General features: G+C 45.2%; 1 protein-coding gene across 2 annotated transcripts; it reads right to left on the reverse strand.

Moving 5' to 3' along the window:
- Nucleotides 1–945: 945 nt before the first annotated feature.
- Nucleotides 946–13,715, reverse strand: LOC127211606 (zinc finger protein 69 homolog). 2 transcript variants are annotated; one of them, XM_051171582.1, is made up of 5 exons: nt 13,487–13,715; nt 11,882–11,967; nt 7,247–7,373; nt 6,053–6,148; nt 946–2,423 (listed from the first exon to the last, which is right to left on the reverse strand). In XM_051171582.1, the coding sequence occupies exons 1-5, from the start codon at nt 13,611–13,613 to the stop codon at nt 1,294–1,296; spliced, it is 1,566 nt and encodes a 521-aa protein (XP_051027539.1). In that variant the 5' UTR covers nt 13,614–13,715; the 3' UTR covers nt 946–1,293. The 2 variants fall into 2 exon arrangements, with proteins under 2 accessions (XP_051027539.1, XP_051027537.1); XM_051171580.1 differs by having other exon boundaries at nt 6,053–6,151.
- Between the last annotated feature and the right edge of the window lie 934 nt (nt 13,716–14,649).

Raw genomic sequence — 14,649 nt, forward strand, 5'->3', positions numbered from 1 at the left:
TCTGATGGGGGTTGAAGATTAGCTAGTTACCTAGTTACAGTCTTACAATAAAGCTTAAATTGTTTAGGATTTGAGATGTCTTTAGATCTAGGTGTTTTTCGGTTGTTACATAAAGGCCATAATAGAAAATGATTTAGGCACAGAACTCTGAACACACCAAGAAAGGATAGGCTGGACATCATGAATGTAAATCTTACCTAATAGTTTTCATTATTGTTGTTATTGTATATACTTTATTATTGAAAGAAAAAGAACCTTCTATTGGACTCAAAGGGAGAAATGTTGAGAGGGTATTTTGTGTATGGAAACATCACTTGTCAGTAATAATTCTGATGGCCTATAGCTTAGGCAGGAAATAAGAGGTGGGGCATCCAGCAGGCAGAGAGGATTCTGGGATGGACCGAGGTGCTAGAAATTCTCCCGGTAAGATGTGAGGATGCATGGTACCTGAGCAAAGGTAACCAGCCATGTGGCAGAATGTAGTTAGAATAAATGGGTTAAATTATGAGCTAGTTAGAGAGCCTAGCTACATGTGTAAGTATTTGTAGAAATATTTTGAGTCTCATGAGTTGTTATTCTGGGAGCATAGGGATTGGAGGAAAAGCACCCCACAATACTTTAGCTTTAACCCAATACTGCCAATCAATAAATTAATTCCTAAACGATCACAGGTAACTGAGGTATGGTGGTGCATGCATTTAATCCCAGCACTCAGGAGGCAGAGACAAGCAGATCTCTGTGAGTTCCAGGACAGCCAGGGGTACACAGAGAAACCCTGTCTTGGTTACCACCACCTATATCCCCCCAAAAAGTGCACAGGTATTTAGAAATATGGTATAATAAGCTTGGAGAAAGGATACTCAAAACTGTTGACTTGAGTAAAGGACATAGTTAATATTTTAAAATTAAATAGACAGTGTACACACACGGAGATCAGAGGACAGCTTGTGGGGGCAGTCCTCTCCTACCACACGAGGTTCAAGGATCAAAATTAGGTAAATTACAATGCTTAGCGGCAAGTGCCTTTACCTGCGGAGACACCTCCCCAGTCCAGGTGGTAACATTTCAATCAGTAGCTCCCAAATACTAATCTGTAGATCAATGAGTCCATAACGATATGATTTATTAATCTACCATGAAATGAGCAAAAAATAAATGTGAATTTTCATAGCATTTTGTATAAGTGTCAGAGCAATCAATGTAGTGTTTATTTACGGTACTAACAAAAATCAAAAGTTGCTAAACTTGAGTCCTGAAACTTTAAAGCTCAGAATCGTGTCCTGGATCCTTTTTTTATACATGATCTTGAAAAGCGTTCCTTCTGTGTATTTTATGGTGTCGGCTCAGTGACGAATTATAGCTGAAGGACTTTCCACATTCATTGCACTCATAAGGTTTTTCTCCAGTGTGATGTCTCTGGTGTTTCTTAAAGGATGAATCATGTCTGTAGGCTTTCCCACAACGGTTACATTCATATGCCTTCACTCCCGTATGCACAGTTTTATGGTTGCTAAGGTGTACCCTCTGCCTAAACGCTTTCCCGCACTCCTTACATTTGTAGGGTCTCTCCCCAGTGTGGATTCGCTGGTGGTGTGTGAGATATGCCCTATGGCTAAACGTCTTACAGCACGAGGTGCATGCATAGGGCTTCTCCCCCGTGTGAATTCTTACGTGTTCACTGAGGTGCCTAATCTGTCGAAAAGTTTTCCCACATTCATTGCAGCTAAAGGGTTTCTCTCCAGAGTGAGTCCTCATGTGTTGGATCAAGCTGATGTTCTGGCTGAAGGCTTTCTGACATTTGTCGCACACGAAAGGTTTCTCTCCGGTGTGAGTTCTGTGATGCTGGCTAAGCGATGAGCGGTGCCTGAAGGCTTTGCCGCATTCCTCACACTGGAAGGGCTTCTCACCAGTGTGGATTCTCTGGTGTGTACTTAGAGACGCGCTCTGGCTAAAGGCCCTTCCACATTCCTTACACCTGAAAGGCTTCTCACCAGTATGAATCCTCATGTGCTCAGTAAGATGAACAGGTTGTTTGAACGTCTTTTCACAGATATCACATCCATACATTCTGGTCCTTACGCAGCTCGTGGGATGGTTAACTGAACCTAATTTATATTTGTTCCTCTTTCTGGCTGGTTTGTATTTGTGCTGGTTCTGCTCTAAAATAACATTGGAACTCTCAAGGTTTTCCCCAAATTTGTTCACTTCTTGGAGTCTCTTTTTGTGGGTCAAAGCGGCTTGTCTTACGCCTTTCCCACAGGCTTCCTGCTGCCCTGCTAATGTGTCACCATAGCTGGAGGCTCTTTTCAATGTAGAACAGACTATATTGTCCTTTCTGAGCCTTTCTGTCACGATGCCATGACAGAACTTGAGGGAAATATTCTCTGCAGTTGACTCCTTGGTTTCTGGTTTACTCTTCACATCTGAAGGAAATGAAAAACAAAACAAAACAAAGCAATCAAACTGTAAATGTTGCAGAAGAGGGTTAGATGACAGTACAGAAAGCAGCATGAGGTTTTCACTGTGTTCAGATATAGTTATGCAGGCTGGGCAGGCAATAAGAAATGAATTAAAGTCGGGCGTGGTGGTGCACGCCTTTAACCCCAGCACTCAGGAGGCAGAGGCAGGCAGATCTCTGTGAGTTCCAGGCCAGCCTGGTCTACAAAGCTAGTCCAAGACAGCTAAGACTACATAGAGAAACACTGTCTCAAACAAACAAACAAACAAACAAACAACAATCCCACCCCCAAAAAAAGAATGAAAAAATGGAGACCGAGGCTGTTCAGCTGGCAGTGCTTGCCTGGCTTACGTGAAACCCTGGGTCACTGCATAAACTAGACAATGTGGCCTATGCACATCACTCATGAAGTGGAGATAGGAAGATCTGAAGTGCAAAGTCATCAATGGCTAGGCAGTGAGTTCAAGACCAACTCCAGGCATGGTGGCACATGCTTTTATTCCCAGCACTTGGTAGGCAGAGGCAAGTGGATCGCTGTGAGTTCAATGCCAGCCTGGTGTACAAAGTGAGTCCATGACAGCCAGGGCTATTATACAGAGAAACGGTGTCTCGAAAAACAAAACCAAAAACGAGATACTTAAGACCTTATCTCAAAAATAAACAACAACAACAACTTGCAAAGACACAGTGACTCAGTTACTTGCATCCGATTTTATATGTTGTAAAATTTGCAACATTCAATTCTCCCTGTCTCAGTCTCTCTTTGATACAGGGCCTCACATGGCTAATGACACCATTGAGCTCCACTCCTCGGCCTCCACCTTTCAATGCTAGCGTGTGTCACACATGTGGCTCAGCTGTGTTCTAATAACACCAAAGAATGGCGACTGAAGAAGCATGCCTTCAAGGACATGGCTTTAAATTGACCACTATTTTTGAAAAGACTAAAGACTAAAAAGATGGCCCATCCATCCAAGCACAAAGCCGCTAGTCCAGAAGACGGGACCTAAAAGAACAGCGCTCCCAGGAGCATCACAAGCTGGGCTCACTATGTTCTTGGGTTTAGTTATGTTCCCTGTAGCCATTCATAATATAGCAATTCATGCAAAGGGAACTCTCAAGAAACCCAAATGGCTGCTGCTGTTAGGTCTGAGGTAATGTCCTTTAAGATTCTCACTTGATTTTTGGTTTTTAATTTTTATTTATTTAAATTTTTTTGAGACTCAAAGCAGAGGTGGAAAGAAGATTAGAATATTACAATAATTTGAATGCATATGATACATGTATGAAACTGTCAAAAAACAAACTCAATAAATTTATTTATTTTTAAGTCTGGCTAGGTTTTTTGTTGTTGTTGTTTTGGTTTCTCGAGACAGAGTTTCTCTATGTAGCCTTGGCTGTCCTGAACTCACTCTGTAGACCAGGCTGGTCTTGAATTCACAGAGATCCGCCCACCTCTGCCTCTCTGAGTGCTGGGATTACAGGCATGTGCCACCATGTGGGCTCTATTTGGTGATTTTTACTTAGTAATTCATTACACCATTACTAACTAGTATGTCGGGTGACAGGTTTGTATTCATGGAAGGTATAATTTCCTATAAGTAGAAGCTCTAAACTTCAAGCTCTAAATAGAGACTAATGAAGTCGACATTTATCAGGCCTTGTCTCCGGTCCTGGAGAGGAGCAGGGGATAATGGAAGACACTGTCGCTGTAGCCCACTCCAAAGCTGAGGGACAGGATGAAGCACGACTGAACTTTGAAATTGGAATTTTGTTATTTCACTGAATTAAATAAATACTTATTATGTACTTCAATTTTCTATCAAGTAGCCCAGGCTAGCCTCAGTCCTCCTCCACAGATGATTATGATCTTGAGGACCTGATCCTCTGCCCCTCCCTCTAGGACTGCAGTTGTACCATAGTGGCTGGCCAATGCGTCTTTTAAAAAACCCACTATGGGGTTACTTTTAAGATTCTATCAAGAGAGATGGCTCAGAGGTTAAGAGCACTGACTGCTCTTCCAAAGGTCCTGAGTTCAATTCCCAGCAACCACATGGTGGCTCACAACCATCACTTCTGGCCTGCAGGCAGAATGCTGTATACATAATAAATAAATAAATCTTTAAAAAAAAAGATTCCATCAAGAAATATGTTTTTAAATACAACACTCAGAGCAGCTTTCATCATTGTTTTTATTTTGCTTCTTTGGGTTTTTTTGTTGTTGTTGTTTGCTTTGTGGTCCTGGTATGTGCAGGCAGTTTGCTGCCCATGAACTGTACCCTCAGCCTGTGTTTTTCTCATCATTATCAGTTGTGGATGATAAAACCCAGGAGCATGTACAAGCAACTATTGCTTAAAGCAGGGTAAAGCAAAATGGCTGACTGCTTAAGATCAATGTGAATATTAACTGGGAAATCAAGCAGAATGTGAGAGCTCTGGCCTGGACTCTCAATACTCTGAAAACTGAGGCAGGAGGATCACCTTGAGTTTGAAGACAGCATGGGCTACAGAGTAGTAATATCTTGTTTCAAAATGCCCCAAAACAATGAATAAAAGTTTAAAATATATGAAAATAGAAATGCTCAATAGTAGCAATAAACAAAATATAATTCTAAAAATATACTATGGTAGCAAAGTGCAGGATCTCAGAATAACCCTAAGGCAGGGTGTGTAAGGCCTTTACGGAGAAAATCCTGGCCCGTTTTATTTTCTGAGGTGGAGTCCCCTGTAAACCGGACAGGGATGAACTCCTGACCCTTCTGCCACTGCCTCCCGAACTGCACACTGGAGGCTACACAGAGGCTCTGATCAGCATCCACATGGATAGCAGAGCTGGCTGAGGCGGCACTGCTGGGTCATGGGATAGACGCCCCGTCATTTGGCCAGGGCACACCACACTGCTTTCCAATCACTGGCACTGTTGTGTGTCCTAGTCCGCAGGCTTCAGAGTCCCCAGAACTCAGCACTTCTGCCGACACTTTAACGTCACTGTAAATTCACTGGGTGAACACAGTGTTATTTCTCTAACCTTCCTCATTATTTATGAGAGAAAAGTTTCTTTTTTTAAATTATGTATGTGTATACATGCATGCATGTACATGTCACAGCTCTCCTTTCACACTGCGGGTCCCGGCGGTCACACTCAGGTCTTTAGCTGTGGCAGCAAGGACCTTTACCTGCCAAGCCATCTCACCAGCCCGCTTGCAGGTTAAAAGAATCGAGAGCGAAGTTGAGGTTAAAAAGTCATAGTGAGAGAAGGAGATACAGAAAGCAAAAGACAGAAAGATTTGTGGAATGAAGTGTGCTGCTGAAAAAAGACCCGTTTCAGAAGACAGCAAATGTTTATAAGGCATTTCACGCCAGCTGAACTTCCAGTTCTGTGTGGGGATCGGGTTTAAGCCTAATGGGGGCAAGAGTCCTCTCCCTTCTAACTACAGTCTCTTGCAGAGACTTGGAAAATAAAGCAGCGATGGGGAGCGGGGAAAATGAGACCCAGTGCAGGTCCTGTCAGCGCCCTGAGCCCTCCCCACAGCCCGGGAAGACCCCGAGCTCTCTAGCCAACCTACCCAAAGGGCTCGTCTACCCTGGTCTCACCTGAAATGGGATCCTCTGGGCTCTGGCTCTCTGCCATCCATGGTCCTTCTCCTTTCTCCAGCTGGGAAATCACACTAGGCTTGGAACGCTGATACCCTGCTTATGGAGTTAAAGGAAACAGTATCAATGTCGAAGCTGCTGTTTAGTAACCACCCACCCCAGAGTCTAGTTTCAGCATTCCGTATTCAGGGTTTCTCATACCCAACAGAGTCACGTCTTTCTTTTCTATCTCTCTGAAATAAAAGATGTCCCTTAAGGAAGTCATCCGTTACGCTCTGGCCTTCAAAGGAACAAGACATCCCCAATACAAAAACCCACAGCCAAAACCCAACAAACCCACGGCACCAACAGTTCAGTAACAATGGCCTGGTGGCACACACCTTTATTCCCAGCACTCAGAGGCAGAGGCAGGCAGATCGCTGTGAGTTCAAGGCCAGCCTGGTCTACAAAGCGAGTCCAGGACAGTCAAGGCTACACAGAGAAACCCTGCCTCAAAAAAACCAATCTCTCCCCCCAAAAAACCAAACAACAACAACAACCAAACAAGCAAAAAAGCCCAAAAACAAAACAATGAGTAGGTTTATGGAAGACAGCCGGTGTGATGGTTAAGGGTTTTTTCTTTTTGTTTTTAAGATTAATTTATTTATTATGCAAACAATGTTCTGCCTGCACGTGTGCCTGCCTGACAGAAGAGGGCAATAGATGGTTATGAGCCAACATGTGGTTGCTGGAAACTGAACTCAGGACCTTTGAAAGAACAGCCAGTGCTCTTAATGTCCAAGCCGTCCCTCCAGGCCCCAGTGATGTTTAAGTTCTAATTGTCAGCTTGGCACAGCCTTGAATCACCTGAACATACTCTTCATCGAAGAACTGTCCAGACCAAGTTGGTGTTGGAAGCTGTCTCCGCTGACGTGAGAAGACCCCAGTCCACTGTGGGCGGCACCATTCCCTAGTCTGGGGCCTTGGACTATGCGAGTGCAGGGAAAGCCAGCTGAGGGCGAGCAGGCAAACAAGGGTGTGTATTCTAGTCTTCGCTCTTTACTGAAGATCTGATGCTCAAGTCCTTGACTCAACTTTCCCGAAATTATGGGACAAATAAACCTTCCCTTCCCCGAGTTGCTTTTTTTTTTTTTTTGGTAGGGAAATTCTGTCACAGCAGCGAAAAACGAAATGAGGGCGCTGGCCGGCCCTTACCTACTGACACCAGGTTTCTGTAGTTCTCCAGCATCACCTCCCGGTACAACGCCTGGTGTGCAGGAGTCAGCTGCCCCCACTCCTCCTGGGATAAGTCCACAGCTATGTCCTTGAAAGTCAACGACTCCTACAAAAAACAAACGGCCAAGAGGAGTCAGAGTTCACCCCAGTCACGGTCTAAGGACCTCTGGCAGGTTCCAAGCTAGAGATTCCACATCGGATTGGCCAGGAGCAGCCTCTGGCTGTGTCTGGAGATTGTCTTGAATTACTGCTGTAAGTAATTAAATATACAGGACAATAATAACAATAACAACAACAACAACAATAATAATAATAATACAAAGAAGTGAGAAAGCCAGTGAGAGTCAAGGTGATCTGGTCCTTAGGGCGCTGTCTCAGTAGGGGAGGGTCATGTGGAAATCTGAGGAGAGAGTTTTCCAGAATGGTCCAAAAGGCCTCAGGAGTGACCAACCATCTGTCTGAGGAGCAAGAGCAGCATGGATGGAGGCAGCTCTGGGGCAAGGGAGAACGGGAGGGGATGAGAACAGAGCAAGCAGGGCACGCAAGGAAACGCTCCTGTAGTAGCGCTTACTGCCCCTAGTACCTTCGCACCCTTTTAATTTTCCAGCCTTCTCCCTCAGGCCCCTGAAGGACACCTGTTCTCTTCACGCACCCATGGCCTCGTCACCTTTCTCACTGCCCCCTTGTCCCTCTCATGGTCTCCTTATTATTATTATTATTATTTTTTTAATATTTCTTTATTACATACACAGTGTTCTGCCTGCATGTACACCTGCAGGCCAGAAGAGGGCATCAGATCACATTATAGATGGTTATGAGCCACCATGTGGTTGCTGGGATTTGAACTCAGGACCTCTGGAAGAACAGATAGTGCTCTTAACCTCTGAGCCGTCTCTCCAGCCCCCATCTCCTTATTTCTTTCCACACTTTCCCCATCTATATACAGATGTGTAGGTTAGGATCCACGCATGAGAGCCACACACTATCTGTCCTTCCGAATCTGGGTCACCTGACTTTATACATTTCCCAAGATCCACTCAATTTCCTGAAAAGTTCACAACTTCTTTTTTTTTTTTTTTTTTTAACAGCTTAATAAAGCTCCATTGTGTGTGTTCCACCTTGGCACTGTCCATTCTCCTGTTGATGGGGCATCTAAGCTGGCCTCATTTTCTCGCTACTGTGAACAGTCCAGCAAGATACGTGGACCTGCAGGTGTTCTGTGGTAGGACGCAGATCCTTTGGGTCTGTGCCCAGGAGTGGTATAAAGCAGTCACATGGAAGTCTTCCTTTGACTTTTTTGAGAACGCTCCATACTGAATCCCGTAAGGGCTGTATTCGTTTACAATCCCACAGACAGTGAGTGGGGAGTTCCCTTTTCCTACACTCTACAGCCTCTGTTCTTGATGGTAGCTATTTCTGACTATGATGAGATGGAACCTCAAGGTTACTCTTTTGGCAGGAGTGGGGGTCTGAGACAGGGTTTTTCTGTGCAGCCTTGGCTGTCCTGGAACTCACAGCGATCCACCTGCCTCTGCTTCCCAAGTGCTGGGATTAACGTCGTGCGCCACCGCTGCCCAGCTTCATTTTTCTATTGGTGCTTGTTTTGGGTTTTTGTTCTAAGATTTATTTACATGTATGAGTCTTTTGTCTACATGTATGTATATACACCTCACATGTGCCTGGTGCACTAGGAGGTCAGAATCCTAGGGATCCCAGGAAACTGGAGCTATGGGTGGCTGTGAGCAACCCATGGGTGCTGGGAACAACCCAGGTCTTTGCAAGAGCAGCAAATGTCACTTAAGGTAGACTGGCCTGATGAAAACAAGGTCAGGGTAGCTGGGTTTACAGGAAGATACCACCATGGGACTTTTAGAAAGTAGCCAAAAATCATTAGAAGCCAAAAAATAGCATGCTGAAGAAGTATTCAATCCTAAAGATGGCAGTAGAAGGACAAAGTAACACAAATAGGACACAGCTGTGAGACAGAATATGTACATTTCACGTACTCTCTTCATGGGGTGCTAGTTTGGGAAAAGGCTCAAGGGGACTTCCTGGGACAATGGAATGTTCTATTTATTAGTTTGCTTTCACAGTACATACATGACAAAATAGGAGTACTTTTTAGTTCTTTCATTCTGCTTTTTTAAAAGATTTGTTTTATATGACACGTGTGAATGTTTTGTACTATGTGTGTACAGCGCCTGCAGAGGTCAGAAGAAACCCTCCTGGAACTGGAGTTGGAGACGCTGCCACCCACACTGTGGCTCCTCTGGAAAAGCAGCATGTGCTCTGAGTGGCTGAGCAATCTTTCCAGCCCTTGTCTGTCTGAGATCTGGTCCTGCTATGTAGCCAAGGCTGTTTTCAAACTTGTAGCAATCCTCCTGCCGGGGCTTCCTAACTACTGAGGTTATAGGTGTGTCCACCATACTCAACTGAATTACACATCTGCATTTTCCTACCGGTCACTTGCACTTCATATTTCAATATTAGTGCAATCCTATCCTGGTGCTCAGAACCTAGGCTTTAGCATTTTGATCACATTTGTTATTTATGCATTACAGGAGTGTCACCAAATGCCTTGGAGGTCAGAGGACACCTTGGGGAAGCTGGTTTTCTTCTTCCATCCTGTTGATCTGAGGAGCTGAACTTAACATTATCAGGCTTTGAGCCAAGCTCCTTTACTTGATAAGCCATCTTGTAGGCCCACTGAGAACCCATTTTTTTTTTTTTTTTTTTTGAGACAGGTTTCCCTGTGTAGTCTTGGCTGTCCTGGACTCACATTGTAGACCAAGCTGGCCTCGAACTCACAGGGATCCACCAAAGGCGTGCGCCACCACCATGCAGCTTGAGAATCCAATTTTTGACGAATGTAAAGAGATTCCAGGTATGTGGATCATAAAAATAAGCTAATGCTAAGCAGCTGGACTGTTAGCATTGCTTCATCCATGACCTCATAGCTAACTGTAGATGACTCTTAGTCCTGCCACAGTTAACTGCTTAGCTGAGGGAATTGAAGTTATAAAAAAGCTCACTGTTTAAAAATTGCTCTAGACTACTGAACGAGAAGAAACAAGCTCCGAGCCACTAAATTTTGCAATCTCACATTTCCAACAAATTCTCTTAAACAAAAACATTTATTTTATTTTTAATTCTGTGCGTATACATATGTACAGTGGTAGTGGCGGTGGTGGTACATGTGAGTGCAGCTGACTACAACAGAGCTTAGAACGGAGTGCTGGATTTCCTGGGGATTCAGTCCCAGGGAGGTTTTTTGTTTTTTATTTTGTCAAGAGTTTTTTTGTTTTTGTTTTTCAAGACAGTGTTTCTCTGTGTAGCCCTGGCTGTTCTAGAACTCACTCTATAGACCAGGTTAGCCTTGAACTCATGAATCTGCCTGCCTCTCCCTCCTAACTGCTGAGATTAAAGGTGTGTGCCACCACATGCCCAGCTTACAGGCAATTTTGAGGTGCCCAACATGGATGCTGGCATCAAACTCATATCCCCTGCCAGAGCAGTAAATGCTCTTAATCACAGAGACATCTCTCCGGGCCTCCAATAATCTCCAGGTAAATATTTCTATATGCTTAAAGATTTATTTCTCTACTGTATGTGAATGTGTGCACCTGAGTGAATGTATGTACATACAGGTGCCCATGGAGGCTAGAGGTGTTGGCTCTCCCTGGAATTGACCTTATAAGAAGTTATGAGCTACCTGACATAAACACTGGGAATTGAGCTCTTAACCACTGAGCCATCTCCCCAAGCCACTCAAAGTATTCCTTTTGTGCCTGTCCTAGAACTTTCTTCTGTCTCAACCAAATTTTTATTAGGCAGTGATAACCTACTTCTGACAATTCCCTAAATGTTGTTTACTCCCTTGTTTCCCACCCACCTGTGAAATGTGTGGGCTATGTGGCCCAGCCTTTTTATTTTTTTCCCCCCTCTATTAACTTCTCCTGTGGCTGTTTTTTAATGCTATCCAATGGCCACACTCATGTGCACAGATCACTAAGAACCCTGGGACTTAATTCTCACTTACATATTTTGATGGTTATTTTTTATTAGAAACTACGTTACTAATCTGTTATGTAAGTATGTGTATGTAGTACATACACACCCCAGCACTGGGGTTACAAGCGTACCCATATTGCTGTGCCAAAGCTGAGGCCTGGACTCAAGTCTTCACCATTATGCAGCAAACAACACTCTGATCCATTGGGCCCTCTCTCCAAATCATTCCTTTACTGATTTGTTGGCTTGGAGCCGGGTGGAACACTATCACTTTCTTTGCTTTCTAGCCTGAAATGTTCACTGGGGATGAAGCCACTATAAAAATGGAAACTGCCACCACAGAAGCCTAGCTTTCGATGTGTAAGTAACCTTGTGTGGACCTCCCCAGATATGAATTATTGATCTCAACCTAGTTCTGCTTCTCAAAAAAGACAGTTTACATCTTCAAAGAACAAAGAAGGAATGTCACACACACACACACACACACACACACACACACACACACACACACACACAGAGAGAGAGCGAGAGAGAGAGAGAGAGAGAGAGAGAGAGAGAGAGAGAGAAGAGAAGAAAGGGGGTGGGGGAAGAAACTCAACACACCTGGGACTCTGCTTCAAGGATGCCAGAGGTCGCTCCATCAGCTAAACTCTCTCGCTGGGTCCCCTCAGCCCCATGGGACAGCAGAGCTGCACAAGGACAAGAACCATGATGTGTACCTTCCCAGACCACAAAACAGAAAATCTGCCCCCAGCCCCACAGGCAGGGGCTCCTTCCCCACACACTCAGAAAGAGCACGTAGCCTTGGCTGGCCTAGAACTCACAGAGACCTGCCTCCGCCTCCTGCACACTGGGACTTAATTCTATGGATTAACAGTCAACACCGCCAGCCAGTTTTCCACAGCACCCCACCACCCTTGGCTTGCTTTGTTTAGACAGCCTCACTCTGTAGCTCAGGCTCACCTCAGCCTCACTCAGCTCAGCATCCTGTTCTTTGCTTAGGCTGAACACTGCCCACTCCATGGCTCACTCCAAAACCCACTCCTTAAGTTACAAATTCTTCTATCCTTTCTCCAGGAAAAACTATGACACTCTGCTAGACTTGGTTCTGTAGTATCTATTTGCCTTGGGAAAAGTCTTAATACATGCAATTAGAGGCAGTTTCTTGCCCATTGCATGCCAAAGAACTTTTTAAAAAAAGGTTATCTGCTATTATTTTGATATCTATGTGTCTCCCTCAGCAATTAATAAGCATCCAGGATAAATCACTCATGCCACGAACGGTGGCGCACACCTCTAATCCCTGCACTCAGGAAACAGAAGCAGGCGGGTGAAGAGTTCAAGGCCAGCCAAGGTGGAGGTCAGGCTGGGCTACACACGAGACACTGTGACCAAACACCGCCACCACCAAAGACAGGGAACTTTTCATTTTTTTCTTCTGTTAAGATGCTTAGCAGCCGAGCATGGGGGTGCACGCCTTTAATCCTAGCACTTGGGAGGCAGGGACAAGCAGATTGTGAGTTCGAGGCCAGTCTGGTCTATAAAGTGAGTCTAGGACAGCCAAGGCTACACAGAGAGACCCTGTCTCGGGGGCAGGGGTGGGGGTGGGGAAAGATGCTTAGCCAAAGTCCCTCAGCTAGGACAGTTAAATTAAAACAAACAAAGCCTTGGCTGAAGCCTTATGGACATGAACAAAGAAAGAGATCACACGGAAAATCTACTCCCCTACCCTCCCTACTACTTTCAAGCAAGCCAACACTTGGAAGTCACAATTATTTAGGTAAAATGTGAGCAGCCAGGTATTTTGTTCCTGCCTCTCAGAGGAAAAAGACGATGAAAAGACTAATCATTATCAAAAATATTGATTAGGGCCAAGATGGCCAGGAGCTTTGCAGAAAACCTGACTCGGGGAACAGAGGCCTTTGATTCCCTGAATCTGAGTGAGACGCTCACACGCCGGAGCCTGGCAGTATGTGTGAGGGCACATCCTATGGCCTGCCTTCCTGTGGTACACTGCACCTGGAGATGGGAAATGCAAGTGGCTCACAGTAAAAGTCACAAGGAACCAGGGGCAGGAGCCCAGCATTTTCTTCACAAATATCCCGATGCCGAATCCACAAGCACAAACCCCACACAGACCTTCGTATCCTTAATTTATCCCCAAGGCGGCACCTACCCCTTCTCCCACCTTGGTCAGTCTGTTCTCACCTCGTCCTTCAAACACGTTCGTTACATCCTCCCACAGGGACACCTGCTCCTTGGTCTTCCTGGGAAGGCTCAGCTTCACCCAGGTGTTGGCCTCAGCAGGCAGGGTGATCAGGAGCTGCTGAGGCATGCTGGCACCCACCTGACTGGGGGAGCCGGTGGGGAAACCGCTGGAACTTTGGATGACAGGCTTCCCGGTTGTATGGTCCTTCTGAGACCGTAATCTTCAAGTTAGTTGAGACCCTGAAACATCAGAGACCCAGGGTGACCCGAAGAACTCTGGAAACGGTTTCTTTGGGAGGCAGTCCTGAGAACTGGCTTGAGACCTTTGTACACACACTCTCTATCTCTCCTTTGTTCTCTCTCTCTCTGTCTTTCTCTCCTTCCTTCTTTTCATTGGGTGTTTTGAGACAGGGTTTCTCTGTGTAGCTCTGGCTGTCCTGGAACTCACTCGGTAGACCAGGATGGCTTTGAACTCACAAAGATCTGCCTGTCTCTACTTCCCAAGTGCTGCGATTAAAAGCAAGCAGCACCACGCCCGGCTGGCTGTACTTTCTTTTAAATTTTCATGTATGTGTGTGCGCGTGTGTGTGCGTGTGTGTGCGCGAGCGCGCATCTGTGTGTCTGTGTCCGTGTCCAGGTAGAGATCACAGGACAACTTATAGGGGGAGGGGCGAGCCAGTTCTCTTCTTCTACCACTTGAACTCAGGCTGTAAGGCTTGGCAGCAGGTGCCTTTCCCTAGGGAGCCATCCCACTAGCCTGCTTTGTATGCTTGAAGGGCAAAAGGCAAGAAAGGAGAGCTCTAGAGCAGCCACCATACAGCAAGAAATCCAGAAATGTATTTCCAACTGCAAAAAAAAAAAAAAAAAAAAAAAAAAAAAGGCCTAAAGGACTTGGCATAGTGTCCCGGGTATAGAAGGGACTCTCAATGCCGAACACACAGACACAAAGACACAAACACCCAAAAATGTACAAACATCCACACGCCTTGACCTGACTTCCCAAGCGCCTTCTGCCTGATTTGGGGTCAAGAAAGAATCTTTCACTTCCGAACCCTGAGATCTGCACACAAAGTTCTGAGGCACTCAGGTCTGAGCTTCAGTTTCCCTGTGTATAAAACGTGCATGGTCACCTGGACTGCACAGGGATGAAGTGTTGAGACAGT

The sequence above is a fragment of the Acomys russatus genome, chromosome 29 (genome assembly GCF_903995435.1).
Source record: "Acomys russatus chromosome 29, mAcoRus1.1, whole genome shotgun sequence".
Lineage (NCBI taxonomy): Eukaryota > Metazoa > Chordata > Mammalia > Rodentia > Muridae > Acomys > Acomys russatus.